The sequence below is a fragment of the Psammomys obesus genome, unplaced genomic scaffold (assembly GCF_907164565.1).
Source record: "Psammomys obesus unplaced genomic scaffold, mPsaObe1.curated_primary_1811, whole genome shotgun sequence".
NCBI lineage: Eukaryota > Metazoa > Chordata > Mammalia > Rodentia > Muridae > Psammomys > Psammomys obesus.
In genome coordinates, this window is record NW_026591505.1 from 1 (window position 1) to 15,537 (window position 15,537).

The 15,537-nt window shown below is 36.5% G+C and overlaps 1 protein-coding gene across 1 annotated transcript; it reads right to left on the reverse strand.

The window, feature by feature from the left end:
* Window positions 1-2,140: 2,140 nt before the first annotated feature.
* On the reverse strand, window positions 2,141-14,628 carry LOC129679306 (sodium bicarbonate cotransporter 3-like; the record flags this gene model as incomplete). The annotated part of the gene is made up of 6 exons (XM_055610330.1): window positions 2,141-2,417; window positions 4,463-4,569; window positions 8,062-8,208; window positions 10,567-10,654; window positions 12,881-13,038; window positions 14,513-14,628. Coding segments are annotated over 6 exons (812 nt in total), but the record flags the coding sequence as incomplete, so codon positions are not given.
* Window positions 14,629-15,537: the final 909 nt, after the last annotated feature.

Consider the following 15,537-nt stretch of genomic DNA (forward strand, 5'->3'; position numbering starts at 1 on the left):
AAGAAAGAAAGAAAGAAAGAAAGAAAGAAAGAAAGAAAGAAAGAAAGGAAGGTCCAAAACAAGAGACAGCACAGTAGCAGGCAAGGACAGGACTGCCCTGGCAGCCTACAGGGCCAGGTCCTGGAGTGCAGCTGTGGCAACTTGTTTCCAGTCCAAGCTCTCGTTTTTAGATGGAGGTAAGGATAATTAGAATCCCACTAGCATCTGGGAAGGCACATTCAAACCTTGTCTGTTGCCTAGGGCATATCAAAAGAGGTAGCAATTTCACCATCAACTCTAACAGGATCATCCAAAACATAATCATAAAGTAACAAAATATAATTGAAGTAATGACAACATGAAAAATGAGCATCCATACTAATAATATGTTAAAGAATTTACTTACTTCCTGAAAAATAGGGTTTCACTACAAAACACAGGTATGCCATCACCATCTCTTTAGTTCTACTAAAATATGTACATTTTAAGACTAAATTTAGGATGAGCTTGAGTTAAAGGTGAAAATGTGTAAGTGAAATACACACACACACACACACACACACACACACAAACTGAAAAAAGATACATCGCAAATCTCATCTGGCATAGGTGAGCACAAACTAGAGGTTCCTCCCCAAAATGTGGACACTGCCACTAGAAGCTCTGCCATTACCACCCCCACCCCTAATGTTATATAAGAGGCTCCAAAACCACTTTCCCAGTGTGGAACTGCTTTATGTCCATACTCATCTTAAGGCTCCGGTTGTCTAATTTGTTGCGCCAATTCACTCCTTCCATTCTACAAATCAACTAAGTTTCTACTGCTCCTTCTCTCCCTATAATCAAACCTCAATTTCAACCCTCGTTGGCTTATGAATAGTCTCTAATATTTATATTTTCTTCTGCTACTCTGTAACTTCTGAAAACAATCCCCTAAAACAGCAATTTTTATAAAGCCACAGGAAGGAAATACCTTACATCCATATTGTTTCCTCTTTAAAATTCTTTTTTCTCATTTCTGTCACTTCTTTTCCCATAGGTCTCTTTTCTCACTTAAACAGTCCAGAGAACACAGGCTACCATTTCCTACCTTTCCAGATAGGTAGTCCCTCCTACATTTGTCTCTCTTCCTACTCCAATGCCAAACACTATCTCAGGCACAAGGTATCAAAAGGCAGAAGGAGAAGACAGGCAGAGACAGTCCATGAGCCAAGCAGCAATACGTCCAAAAAGTTATAGGTAAACCACATTTCCACAGGGCATGGCAGAGTTACAAGTACTATTTCTCACAATACAGAAAACAACTAAAAACCTGAATATTTGAAATAATGATTAAAGAAAAAGGTAAAAATGGAATCTAATAAATATTCAGAATTAGAAATCTTCAATTTTTAGGTTTTCACCTCATGTTCAGTAAACAATATGCCTTTAAAATTGAATAACTATCACTACTTAGATTTAGCTATTGTTTTTTAGCTTTTAGCTATAAAAATACAAATTTTTTCAAGAGTAAATATTCTTAAAGCAAACCTCAGAAATCAAAAATTATAAATCATGTCTTTCAAATTCCATTAAAATATATTTACACCCCCCATAAAATATGATTCAAGATTTTATGGAGAACCAGTTCCTAGCACAGTATCAACAAGTACAGCAAACAGGACTCTACATTCACATGAAAAAAAAAAAAATGGAGGCGGCACTTAATTACAAATAAAAGCTTTGGTGACTTTCACACAGATTTAATAGCAAAATGAAAATAACTTCAAAATCCCACCCTCTCTACAGTTACGTTCTGCTGTTTTAAGTGGTCTCAGCTCAGTCACCAGCTGGGGCCATAACCCTAACCCTGTGATAATTAGCAGGACACACCAAGGGAGCCCCATGGGTAAATTTCCCACCGTAACCCACCCAGAGCAGTTAATCTCCCCCACAAACCACACACCCACCCCCGAGAAGACAATGAAGTCTTACTCAATTCATAACCATTTCATTAAGCAAGGTAGGATATAAACGGCTTGGTCTTTGTTTGCTTGTTTGTTTATTTATTCATTTATTTTTTACCTCGACTGTGCATCTTCTCCTGTTCAAATGGCTTCCCCATGTTTTCCACAGCAATTACCTTTGGGGAAAGTCTGCTTTGGGAAAGGTTAATGCTGTGGGGAGACTCTTCAAATACAAGCGTGAATAGTGAGACAAATGCATACAGACACTTGCCTCTGAGGAGCTGGGAGCCTGGCCACTACCAATCTTTTGTACTCACTATTCTGCCTTCTGTAGCTTCTCCAAGCAGCCCTCCAAAAGTGATTACAGGAGACATACAGGCACAGTATAGGAAAAGAATCGAGGCCAGGCACTGCAGACTTAATGCATCCTTGAAGTCACTCAAGAAAAAAGGTGCTTTCCTTTTGATGTCAAGTATCAAACCACCAAAAAGCCTAAATAGGTGAGATGAAACTCGTCAAGCTGTAGACTAGAGGATTCTAACTAGTTCAAACTAAATCTATGGGCTATATAAAACTGTAGGTGCTTACTGTTTTGTCAACAAAAATTTAAATCATCGTATAACTTACAGAAGATACACTCATTACTCTAGTGAAATGATGTCAGAGGAAAGATAGATCTCAAATTAAAGGAAACAGTATTATATTATATGCTGAAAAGGCTGCAGGCAAATGACTTTATAGGAGTAATTGTAACTTTGAATGCAAATAGACAAGTAAACATACAATAAACAAAACCTAACCAGCCATTCATGTAAATGTGCAAATGTAATTCTATTTTTTATCTGTAATATAGATCTAAAAGGCAATGGGCAGAAATACAGAGAAGGCAATTATATCTTACTTGGACTTTAGTGCGAATGTAGTATGCTATGCTTTAATACAGAAGTCAACTAATATCTATTTTTATGACTTTTAACTCTTGATTTATTTACATAAATAATTCTGTCTGTGAAAAAGAAAAATCTTAAAAACTATTTCAGTACATTGTTATTCATGTAGTGTGCATATTAATAAAACTAAGAGGTTTTAGGAAAAATAAAAATCTATATTTATATTAAAACATCAAAGCCATACCATTTTAACTTTTAAAAAATTAGGCTTTTTGATATTTTTAATCTGAAAATATTCTAATAAAATATATGCACCCTAGGAGATATGGACTCTTTCCTTGATTAATGCCATGCCTCTAGTTAGCAAAATTCTGCCTGGTATACAGAAAGTACCCAATAAATATTGCTGAATTTAAAATTCAGGACAGTCTTCTTACTTAGAAAATGGGTAATTACGTATTACCAAATACAAGAAAATAGATAAATATTAACTTCAAGCTCTTGAGAGTTTAGATGCTGCAACCTTTATCATGCTAACTTTTTAGGTTAAATACTTAAATAAATCCTGAAGGCATGTTGATAAGTAGAAGTCATTCTATGATCTGTAGCAAAAGGAACCAGCTTTAAATTAAAAAGATACTAATGACAATGTAGAAGATGAGTCTCCATTATCAAATAAACAACTGACTAACAGGTGGCAGAGGAGTCTCTTGGGTGCTTGAGATGGATGGGCATCTAACTTGGTGCTTCTCAACAACTGACCCTATCTCCAAAGTACAAAGAATTGGTTTCAGCCAATAGGAGACCAGCACTATTGGCATGGAGATAAACTACTATTTTACTACATTCATTAAAGGCTCTTACATTTCAATAGTCACAGATTATAAGTGTCACTAAAGTCTGTGTTAAATATATTTAGTTGTTGTTCTTGTCAATGGTGTGTCTATACATGATGCTCTCATTTAACAATGATTTGACTCCAGGTTCTTTACTTCCACAATGACTACCAGTATCCTGTGCAATACCAAAAGCCATATTTGTCTACAGTATGGGAATGCTGTCACAATCAGCTACTACTAAGTATTTTAAACATATTTTATTAATTTTACCAGGCAACATTTCTATTATTTACTCTAAAATTAACTTTCTAATTTCTCTAATCAAGTTTCCAGAAGCTAATAGTAGGGTCAAGTCATGCTTGTCCACCTAGCTTTACGATATTTCAAAAAGTAATGTTCACAAAACTTTTAAATCTGTGCAAAATATCTAAAAATAATTCTCTGTAATTCCTCTTTCATGTCATAATTCTTTAACTTGGAAAAGTATCTATATTTTATTTCAGAACCTTCTGTAGAGGTCACCAAAAAACCCAACATACTATAGTAACTACAATTTTGAATACATGTTCCATTATTTTAATTTTTAAGTAATGATTTGTATATATTATTAAAATTATTTTAAAATGTATGAAAATTGTCCTCAATGTCATATATGTTATAGAAATGCATTTTTAAAAAGACCACACACACACACAAAATAAAAAAATACAAGATTGGGTCCCAAATACTTGAGGAGTTAAAAAAGAAGACTATTGGTGCTTTTCCATCAAATCAACGTTTAATCTCCCAAAGGAGCATCTATACCCACCGTCCAGTCCTCTGCAGCTCAGGCCCAGCATGATGAGCAGCCTCCTTAGGAGGCTCAACAGACATTGGAGCAGATCCATTGGGAAAGACAGGAATCTTCCTCTTTTCCTGAATTCCACAAAAATACACTTTCAGAATTCAATTTTAAGAAAATTGACAAGGTATCTACAATGTCTAGAGGAAATATTACATCTTAAGAGGATTTTATATAAGTACTCTTAGAAAAAATGTTTCCTAGTATAACATTCTAAAACAATAACATTTAAAAATAAGATATAATTTAGAATAATTTACCATCTACTTATGTTCATATTTTAAACTTATAATTAGCTTTCTTCACCTTATATTCTAACACCAGTGTACTAAAAGATCTACTCACAAAACTATTTCAAATTTCTATTCCACAATAGTTATTGTTTTATTAAGGTTTCCACAGCCATGATAAAACATGAACAAAGCAACCTGGGGAGGAAAGGGTTTATGATTTCAGCTAATGTGCCCTGATCTTTTTGTAGCACTGGAGATGGCACTCAAAGCTTTGTGCATGGTAGACAAGCTTATCACTGAACATGTCCAGCCTTTCATTTGATTACTTTTAAAAGACAAAGTCTCACTATATATTCCTAGCTGACTTTGAACTAGCTATGTAGACCTGGTTGGCTTTGAACTCTGCCTTCTAAGGATTGATGACAGTCCTTCATGAGGAAGTCGGGACCAGAAACCTGGAGCTAGAACAGGAACAGAGAACATGGAGGAACATTGCTTCCTTTGCTCCATATGGCTTGCTCAGTAGGCTTTCTTATACCATCCTAGACCACCAGTCCAGGGATGGCACTGCCCATACTGAGCTAGGCCCTCCCACATCAAGTGTCAGTAAAGGAAATGCCCTATAAACTTGCCCAAGAACAAAATTTTACATTAATTTCTAAAGATACTACTTTCTCCACAAACCTACAATGCCAGTTCTCAAGAAGCTGGGGCATAAAGGCTGTGAGTTCAAGATAAATCTGGGCTATATTAACAAGTTCAAAGAAAAGAGAGAGGGAGGAGGACAGATAGGAAAAAGAGAAAACCAATGACATTTTTCCTTTACTAAATGTTTTTCTTGGAGAAATAACAGAGAAATTCCTTCAGTATCATCTTATATCTTATTTAAAAATCAATAAAACCACTTCTAAGATATAAACTCTTCTCCCCCATGAAAACACATGAGGAACATTTCAAAAGTTACCTCAAGAGAACACAGGCTAAAGGAATACCTATGTGCAGATAAGCACATATAAAGGAACGGAATACGGAGCAACAGACATACTCAGTAACACATGTGTGATCCCACATCACTGTATTAACAAAGAACAGCAAGACTTGAATCACAAAAGTACGATTACACTTGAAAATGCCAAGGGGGAAACAGAAAACATACACCAATGGAACATCCTACATATTATAGTCTGAGTCATAGCTAAAACAACATGAAAATATGAAGCATCAGACAGTGGCTCATGCTCACTGTTCTAGCACTTGAGATACTAAGGCAGGAGGATCACTGTAAGTTTCACTAAGTCTACTCTACACAGAGGGTCCAGGCCACTCAAAGCTACACAGTAAAACACTAGCTCCAAAACCAAAACGAAACAAAACAAAACTTTTAAAAGACAGAGTCTGGAGAGATGGCACCGGCTGCTCTTCAGAGGATCAGAGTTCAATTACCAGCATTAACAGGGTGGTTTACAATTATGCATAACTCCAGTTTTAAGTTATCTGATCCTAGGTACCAAGAATGCATGTAGTACACATTCACATAGGCAAGCAAAATACTCATTCATATAAAATAAATTAAACCTAAAGAAAAAATTTAAAAATGTTTGCCAGGCAAAAAGGAGAAAATAAATCTTTCTGAAGACTAACAGAAGGAGTGAAGTAAATCAGCTAAAAGCAGAAATGATAGAAAAAGATACACATTAAAAAAAAAAAAAAATCTAATCCAGGAAGTAATGGCACATGCCTTTAATCCCAGAATTCCAGAGGCAGAAGTAGGTGGATCTCTAAGTTCCAAGCCAGCCTGGCCAACAGACAGTTCCAGGACAGTCAAAGGCACACAAAGACCCTGTCTTGAAAAACCAAATCAATAAGCAAGTAAATGAGTAAATAGATAAATAATCTAAATTATTGTTTGAAAATAATAATAAATAATTAGCCTATTAGCTAAATGTAAGATGTGTCAGGATATAACTCTACAAAGCAAGGAAAGTGTAGTAGATAAAATTTTCAAGAAAATTTGAAATCTGGGCAAGGTAGGTAAATGATTAAGCAAACAAAATTTATCAGAACTGACCTAAAAAAAATAAAAAAAAAAAAGAAAAACTCATATAAGAAAATTTTCATAAAAGAAAAAAGAAACTTGTAAATTACACAATAATTTACTTTAAATTATGCAAATAACAAGCAGTCTATTAATATTCACATGTCCAGGTAACAGAGTCAATATCAGAACAACCACAAAGCTAACAACAGACAAACATCGGTTTGGGATAAAAATGCACAAAGCATACAGTAATACAGGTACATCATCTCTGAATCTACCTCTACTGATTTCTACTGACATACTTTTTAAAAATTTTTTCTTACTAATTAAAATTTATTCATTTGTATCCCAGCTGTAGCCCCTTCCTTCTCTCTTCTCCTGCCATTCCCCTCCTACAATATAATGATAGGGGAGGTCCCCCTCCCCTTCCATCTGACCCTATCCTATCAGGTCTCATCAGGACTGTTTGCATTGTCTTCTCTGTGGCCTCCTAAGGCTGACCCCACTCCCAGCCTCATGGGGAGGTGATCAAAGAGCCAGCCACTAAGTTCATGTCAGAGACAGCCCCTGTTCCCCTTACTAGGGCACCAACTTGGACACTGAGCTGCCATGGGCTACACCTGTGCAGGGGTTCTAGGTTATCTCCATGAATGGTCATTGGTTAGAGTGTCAGTCTCAGAAAAGATCCCTGGGCCCAGACTTTTTGGATCTGTTGCTCTCCTTGTGGAGCTCAAGTCCCGTCCAGGTCGTACTATCTCCCCCTTCTTTCATAAGATTCCCTGCACCCTTTCCAAAATTTGGCTATGAGTCTCAGCATCTGCTTTGATACCCAGCTGGACAGAGTCTTACAGAGGCCTTCTGTGGTAGGCTCCTGTCTTCTTCCCTGTTTTCTCCCTCTTCCGATGCCCATCCCATTTGCCTTTCTGAATGAACATTGATCATCTTACCAATGGTCCTCCTTCTTGCTAACTTCTTTAGGTGTACAGATTTTAGTATGATTATCCTATATTATATGTCTAATATCCACTTGTAAGTGATTATATACCATGTATGTCTTTCTGCTTCTGGGATGCCTCACTCAGGGATCATCTTTTCTACTTCCCACCATTTCAAACGCAGGGTCTCCCACTGAGCCACTCCACTGCAAATTGTTACAACTTTGGAGTCATAAAAGTTCATAATTTATATTTTTCATTAACAGTTTTTACATAAAAGTTCATAATTTATATTTTTCATTAACAGTTTTTACCTTAATAAAGAAAGCAACCCCCAGAAGCATATCTCTAAGTTCTTACCTGAGAAGGAACACTTTTTGGTGGCTCTATGCGTATAGAAGGATCCCACTCTCCTGGAGGAAGGACAGTTACTTGATCTAAAAATTCATCAATTCCAGATAAAAGGTCATTTCGATCTTTTGCTTTATAAGCTACATCATGAAAAATCTAAAGAAAAGAAGATACTGAGCATAAGTATTTTACAGTGCAGAGAAAAAGCCACCTATACTAAAATGTACTTTAGTGCAGAAATATTGAGTTGGAACAATGGTGTCATGGTTAATAGCAAGCAGTGCTTGCAGACAACATGCTTTCAGTTCCCAGAACTCTCGGGTGGCTAGAAACTGTCTGTAATTCCAGTTCTGAAGAATATGATGCCATCTTCTGGATTTCACAGTACCCACACTAACATGAGCACATACCTCTCTCCCTCCCTGCACACACACACACACACACACACACACACACACACAATGTAAAATAAATAACAAAAAAATTACATAAATTCTTGTCAGTGGCAGGCATCCACTTCATCTGGCAGTACTTAGCCTATCATTAGTATTATCAGATGAATCAACAACAAACAGAAGAAAATAAAGTGTCAATAAAAGGAAAAACATTTTACAGACAAAAAGGAATTTGTTACAAATTGATCCATTACAATAATGTCAGGTCACCCTATTTCTGCCATTAAAATGTTATTTATCCTGAAGGAATAATTATGCACAAAAAAAGTTTTGTCCATAATTTGCTTAACAAATATTTATTGGTTACCTATGATTTGCTAGGACAACGTTGTGTGAAACAACAAAAATCAGGCAGGCAGAAAAGAGAGGTTAGTGATTGCACAGAATAACAAGCTTCTAACACGAACAAACAAACAAACAAAAGCAAAGTGCAGAACAGAAAGTGGACAGAAAAAAAATAAGTAGCTAAGAAATGTTGCTAGATGTAGCCCATGGCAGTTCAGTGTCTAAGTGGGCTCCACTGTAATAGGAACAGGGACTGTCTCTGACAGGAACTGATTGGCCTGCTCTTTAATTACCTCCCCACTGAGGGGGAAGCAGCATTATCAGGCCGCAGAAGAAGACAATGCAGCCACTCCTTATGAGATCTAATTGACTAGGATCAGAAGGAAGGAAAAGAAGACCTCCCCTATCAGTGGACTTGGGGAGGGGCATGCATGCATGCAGAGGGTGGAGGAAGGGAGGGATTGGGATGGGAGGAGAGAGGGAACCACAGGGGGATACAAAGTGAAAAAAAAAGTGTAATTAATAAAGAATTAAAAAAAAGAAAGAAATGTTGCCAAGAAGACTGATAACCCTGACAACTAAAGTGATAGGCAGAATTGGTAAGTTTGAGTATAGTCTGGGCTATTCAGCAAGACTTTTAAAAAACAAACAAACAAACAGAAACAAAACAGAGGTGGTATCTGAGAGGAAGTCATGCAACAGATAGAATGGGTAGGGTCACGATTTTAACAGATAGAATGGGTAGAGTCACAATTTTAATGTACAGGTGTATAAGCAGCAAAACTCACCCAAGAAACAGAAAGGAAGCTGCTATTGCCAAAGGAAAGTGAGGAGGGTAGGCAGTAAAAAATCAGGGTGCAAGCATGGGGAAGTGTGCAAGGTCCTCTAACAATACCAACAAAGGGTTTGGATATGAACTTAAAGCAAATGTGGTAGCTCATGCCATTATCTCAGCACTTGAAAAGCTAAGCTAGGAAGACTACCAAGAGACCGGTTAGCCTGGGCTACATAGCCATTTGAGGCATGCTTAGGTTATATACAAAAAAAAAAAAAAAAAAAGGTTATATAGAAAAAAAAGGAAAGAAAAAAAGAGAGAGAGAGAGAGAGAGAGAGAAGGAAAGGGAGGGAGGGAAGGAGGAATATAGGTAGATAGGTAGATAGATCAAGGAAATGTGAGACCCACATGTACATCTTATTATTCTCAATACAGATACAAATCCCCAAAGATAAAAACTGAATTACCATGGTAAAGGTCAGTGTCTACCAAAGAAACAGTAGTGATTATACAGAAAAAGTGTGAGTAGCTGACACAGATCAGGTTCAGATGTCCAGGGCTTCTGACACCTTCCTGGGTAGATGCACTGCAGTGTCTGGAAAGCACTGTTAGAAACCTCCCTCAAAGACAGAAGTCCTGATCACTAAAGAGGTCACAGCCAAACAAGACATTCCAAAACCAAGAGAGAAGTAAAGAAAAAACAAAGAAAAAGTGCCAAGGACACCTCAAAAAAGCAACATTCTGAAATTTAGAGCAAACAAACTTCAAAATTTCAATGAAGCCAGCAAGGTCAAATTAAAAGAATAGCAGCAAAAAGATTAAAAACTACCTTTTCCTAAGAAACAGATCTTAAAGCCATCAACAAAGGCATGTGTTAGAAAAGAGCAAATATGAAATAATATAGGACAGACATAAAAAATAATTTATAAGCTTCACTACAGGAGAAAGAAGGTCTATAATTGCATACACATTGTCTATCTGAAAGGGAATTTTAATTACCTCATCAGTCATGAGAGTGGCTATGGATCTGCCAATTTCATGGTATTGTGGGGCCTTCCCTGCTGGGCCAAGTAACAGAAACAAAAACCTAAGAAAAGATTAAAAGATGATTTTTAAAAGAAATAACATATACACACAAATCCAGGAAACTTTAAAAACTCATTCTATTATAAGCATAGTAACAACATTCAGACCTTCTTTGTAATCACCTACAGGAACCAACAAAATAATGGCAAACTGTATTTAAAACAGAGCTTAACTGAGTGGTGGGCAAGCCTTCTATTCCAACACTTGGAATGCAGAGGCAAACAGGATCTGAGTCCAAGGCCATCCCCTTAGCTGAGGCTACAAAAGATCCTATTTCAAAAACCAAACAAAAACGGGCAAAAATCAAATCATGAAACTATAAAAGGCATTCACAATTAACTCTATCAATGTATTCCTGTCCAGCTTCCTTAAGGAAGTGGTATTTTTTTTTTTTCCTTAAAAATTCCCATCTTTTATATCCTTCTGGATTAAACAACTAAGTCTGGTCTGAGGTGACAAAAAGCAATAGTTATAACAATCTTATTATGGTGTCACTCACTAGGTCCCCCAGGCTGACATCAAACTCCTCACTCAGTCTTCTGAGTGCTGGGCTTACAGATGTGCAGCACCTCACTGCTTCCATGCTCAATTCCATTTTGATGAAAGGGTCATGTATCCCAGGCTGATGTGGAGCTTACTGTGGAGTCAGAGATAATCTTGAACTTTGGATCCTCCTGCCCCTCAACCCCAAGTGATGGGATTATAGGTGTGCCCCACCAAATCTGGTTTATATAGTGCTGAGAACTGAACCCAGGGCTTGTGCATGCTACACAAACCTGCCAACTGAGCCACATCCCTTGTCTTACACGGATTTCTTGAAAGTAGGATCTGTCAAATCAAAGAGTTCAGAAAAATTCTGGAACGTTCACAAAAAAAGAAAAAAATTCTACACTCTGAAACTCTTCTGGATCAAATCATTTAGTTAAGTATCCTTTCTGGGAGAAAAAAAAAAATTTCAACTTGCAACAGCAAACCTGTTACTATTTTAGTGTTATATAAAAGCACTGTTGCATCCTTTCTAACACTACAGTAGCAGATATTACTATTTTCTTAACTGTTTTTGTAGGTTACCTTATGAATAATGTGTTTCATCATTACTTCTTCATTCTTATGTAAAATACTAACAATCTTATCCAAATATTTATCCTCTTGCCTTATGACAATTTGCATATGAAGTAACCAAATCACCTTTTTCATGTGTCAACACTTGTGAAACATAAAATAAGTCTATTTCCATCAAATTTCTTTTAATTGTTAATCTTTCCTGTTTAATTCTTCAACTCTTAATCACTAAATCAGTTACAAGAGTATATTATCAATCTCTTCAAGGTACTTTGGGACCTCCCTGCTAAAAAAAAAAAAAAAAAAAAAAACCCTAGCATGGTGGCATATGCCTAAAGCTCAGCACTCAGGAGGCTGAAGCGACTGCCAAGGATAGGAATTCAACCTGGGTCATACAGACTTCATCTAAAACAAACAAACAACAAAAAAAACTTCAAATATAGTAAAGAAGGTTACTTTGAGAACAAGTCACATTCTCAATTAAGCTTCTTGTGCTAATGAACTGCAGAGATCTCCTTTTCAATCAGCTGATTAGCACAACTTGCTAATTATCTTTATGGTCTCAACCAATGCTAATCTGTATGCACATGAAAGGAAATCTGCCGTCAGGCCAGAACAAAGCATTTTGCACATACACACAGAAGATGTGCCTATCTCCAATGACTCAGTGTGTCTCAGGACAGTATGAAAACTGAACATAAACAAGCCTGCTGCCAGGTCCCCAGCACAAAGATGAATCTCAGTGACTAGCTTTGTAAAACTTCTGCTAAACATACAAATGAAGAGCTGTTTTCAAGCAATATTATTACAACTAGAGAAGATGGCTCATATCTATAACCTTGAAAGTAAGATCTGTCAAATCAAACAGTTCAGAAAAATTCTAAACGTTCACAAAAAATTCTACCCTCTGAAACTCTTCTGGATCAAAGCATTTAGTTAAGGACCCTCCCAGAAAGGATTCTTGACTACACAGTAAATTCCAGGTCGGTTGCAAAACGAAACTAGCTACAAGCTGAGAGAAGCGGGAGATAATTTATATTCTAACACTCAAAAGTATTTTGGCACAGTGACTGAATAGAGTAATTAAATGGTGCCTCTATTACACAAAGCAAGTATTCTTTCAGTGGATCTATATGAACAGTCATGAAAAAGAACTGCTTTTTACCTAGTGGGCACAGGGACCTCAGTCAACCCTGAGAGGAGCACTGCAGGAGCCAGTCTCACAAAGGCAATGATAGGTCTCTCCAAAAAGTCCACTTCTCCTACCAAAACATTGGATGCCTCAGCTCCTGTAGGAATTTTCCTCATGAAATTCATGTCAACCTATTGATAAATGAATAATTTAGAAATATGATTACTTAGAAATGAATGAAAAAATTTTAAGATTACTACTGCCAATCCAAGCATGTGATCTATAAGATGTATAAATGCCAAAATTCATACAGATATGAAGATTGGCATAGACAAATACAAAAAGTGCAAGCAAAACTCACCATCCATTGTTCTCACTACTACAACCTTTATTATGTTAGAGCTCTATATTATCAAACATAAACTTGAAAATTTTTCAATGAATAGACTATTCATTAAAAACTGGTAAGGACACACAGTATACAAACTAACAACGGCTCATGAAATTATACACAGTGCTACAACATATTCATTGCATGATTTTCTCTTATTCAGTCATATTTCATATGTTTTTTACTAATCCTCCTTTTTAAAAACTATCATTTCCTAATATTTTCCTTAAATGGAAAAAATGTTATTTACAATGAAAATCTGTAGGTTTGATTGGTTCAGACATGGAACAATGTGTAGGGGAAACTCAGCTGCCTGTGTATAATTACAAAAATGTTACAAACACGACACCAGAGCAAGTGAAGATCTCATTTGTACAAAGGTTCACACAAGTTACTAAACAACCACTAACAAGACTATCTATTAAGAGATAAAACCAGCACTTACAGCAGGCCTCTTGAGTCCCACACCCAGTGTGCCACAACTACAGTGCCAGGAGGCAGACTCCTGCCCAACAAGAGACAGGGAGGATACACAAGAATAGGCCAAGTAAAAAAGTAAAACTGTGTCAGAGGAACAAAGATCAACCACAACTGCCATGCCTATAGAAGATCTATACAATGCAAATTACAGTAATTTACTTATTCAGCAACAAGGAATAAATTCCAGTTTAGCTACGAACACTTGCTGATGATCTGAAACAGAGCACCAGTGAAAACAAAGTAAGTTAGAAACAACTGTTACAGCCTTTTATTGTTTGATTTGTTTTTGAAGATAAGATTTTGCTATTTAGTTCAGGGTAGTCTAGAACTCACTATGTAACCCAGGCTAGCCACAAACGAGATTCCTTTGCCTTGGCCTCAGAATAACTAGGATTACAGCAACATGCCAGCATGCCCAGATGAATACTATTTCTGAATAGTCAAAATCCCTACTCATAAGTTTTCTATAATGTGAGAATACATATGAATTGCAGAGAAGTCCTTTTCATGGCCCATAAACTGATAAACACAACTTGCTAATTATTCTTTATGGTCTCAATCCAGATTAGTTTATACACACAATGTACATGAAAGGAAATTTTCTTTTCAGCCACTGAAACTCCAAATACTTGGAGACTATCCCAGTTCCTGTCCTTACCACCTCACAAGATACCACGCAAGTATATACACAGCAGTCTACTGAACAGTCAATGTCAGCAACAGCAGCAAAGCAACACATGACTAGTTATTTTCTCAGTAGGAAAGCTAATGAAAACTTACAATTACTGAATTACCTTGCTAAAGTCAACAGTACTATTTTCTCTGCTTCCTCCACTTCCGTTACCTTTCATTTCACCACTTTTACTATTGTCCAGGTTTCCAGGAGCAGACTGTGGAGAAGCCAAAATCCCTGTATTTAAGAAAACACACAACCCAAATTAGAAAAAAGAAAACCCACCTTGTAGCCTGATTTGCTCAGAACCTTAAAGCAACGGTTTATTATGAAAGCAAATGTGAGGTTAAAAAGTGCCAGATATTAGCTTCATTCCAGCAACAGGAATTAGAACACACGAGCAGGATGACGTTGAATATCTTAACACTTAAAGCACTCTAGTGGAAACTATTCAGTAGCCTCTGGAAAAGAAGTGAGTCAGTGTGGAACTACAAAAGATTAGAACTAAGACCAGAGTATTATAGTCACAAATACTTCTAGGTACCTCACTCTGGGTATCTCTAGCCCATGTGAATTGTACGCAACTCAGTGTGGCCAAGCTTCACCTAGGATGTCATCAATACCAGTATGAACCCTCTGGTGAATTCTAAGTATAATTTAGAAAATTTAAGAGCTACATTTAATCTTCCTTAATCATAAGTTTCCTCAAGAATTTTGATTTTTTTCAGTAGTATTTATGACTCATTTCTCCTGTCATCTTTCTAAGAAATCTAACTAAAAGACCATAAACAAGTTTCCCAAGTAAAACATTAAAATTATATAAGCAAAGAAATCTGAGCTAAATAATACTCATCACTTATAGCCATGTGATTAATTAATTCACTCAATTTCTATGGCTCAGTAAGCCTATAAATTAGCATGTGAATACTACAGTTGTTGTCTGAATCATAAAGGATGCATGTTCAAGTGTTAGTACACTCACTCCAGGTGACACTCAACAGCAGTGTTTCATAGTAAGAGTGTAAAGCACCGCTACACTAATCTCCCTTTACTAAAAGGTCTACAGAAAGCTCAAATCTCAAAAATTTTAAATCCAAGTTGCACCACCACGTAGATTTCTACCACTAAATCCACCTCATTTTTCTT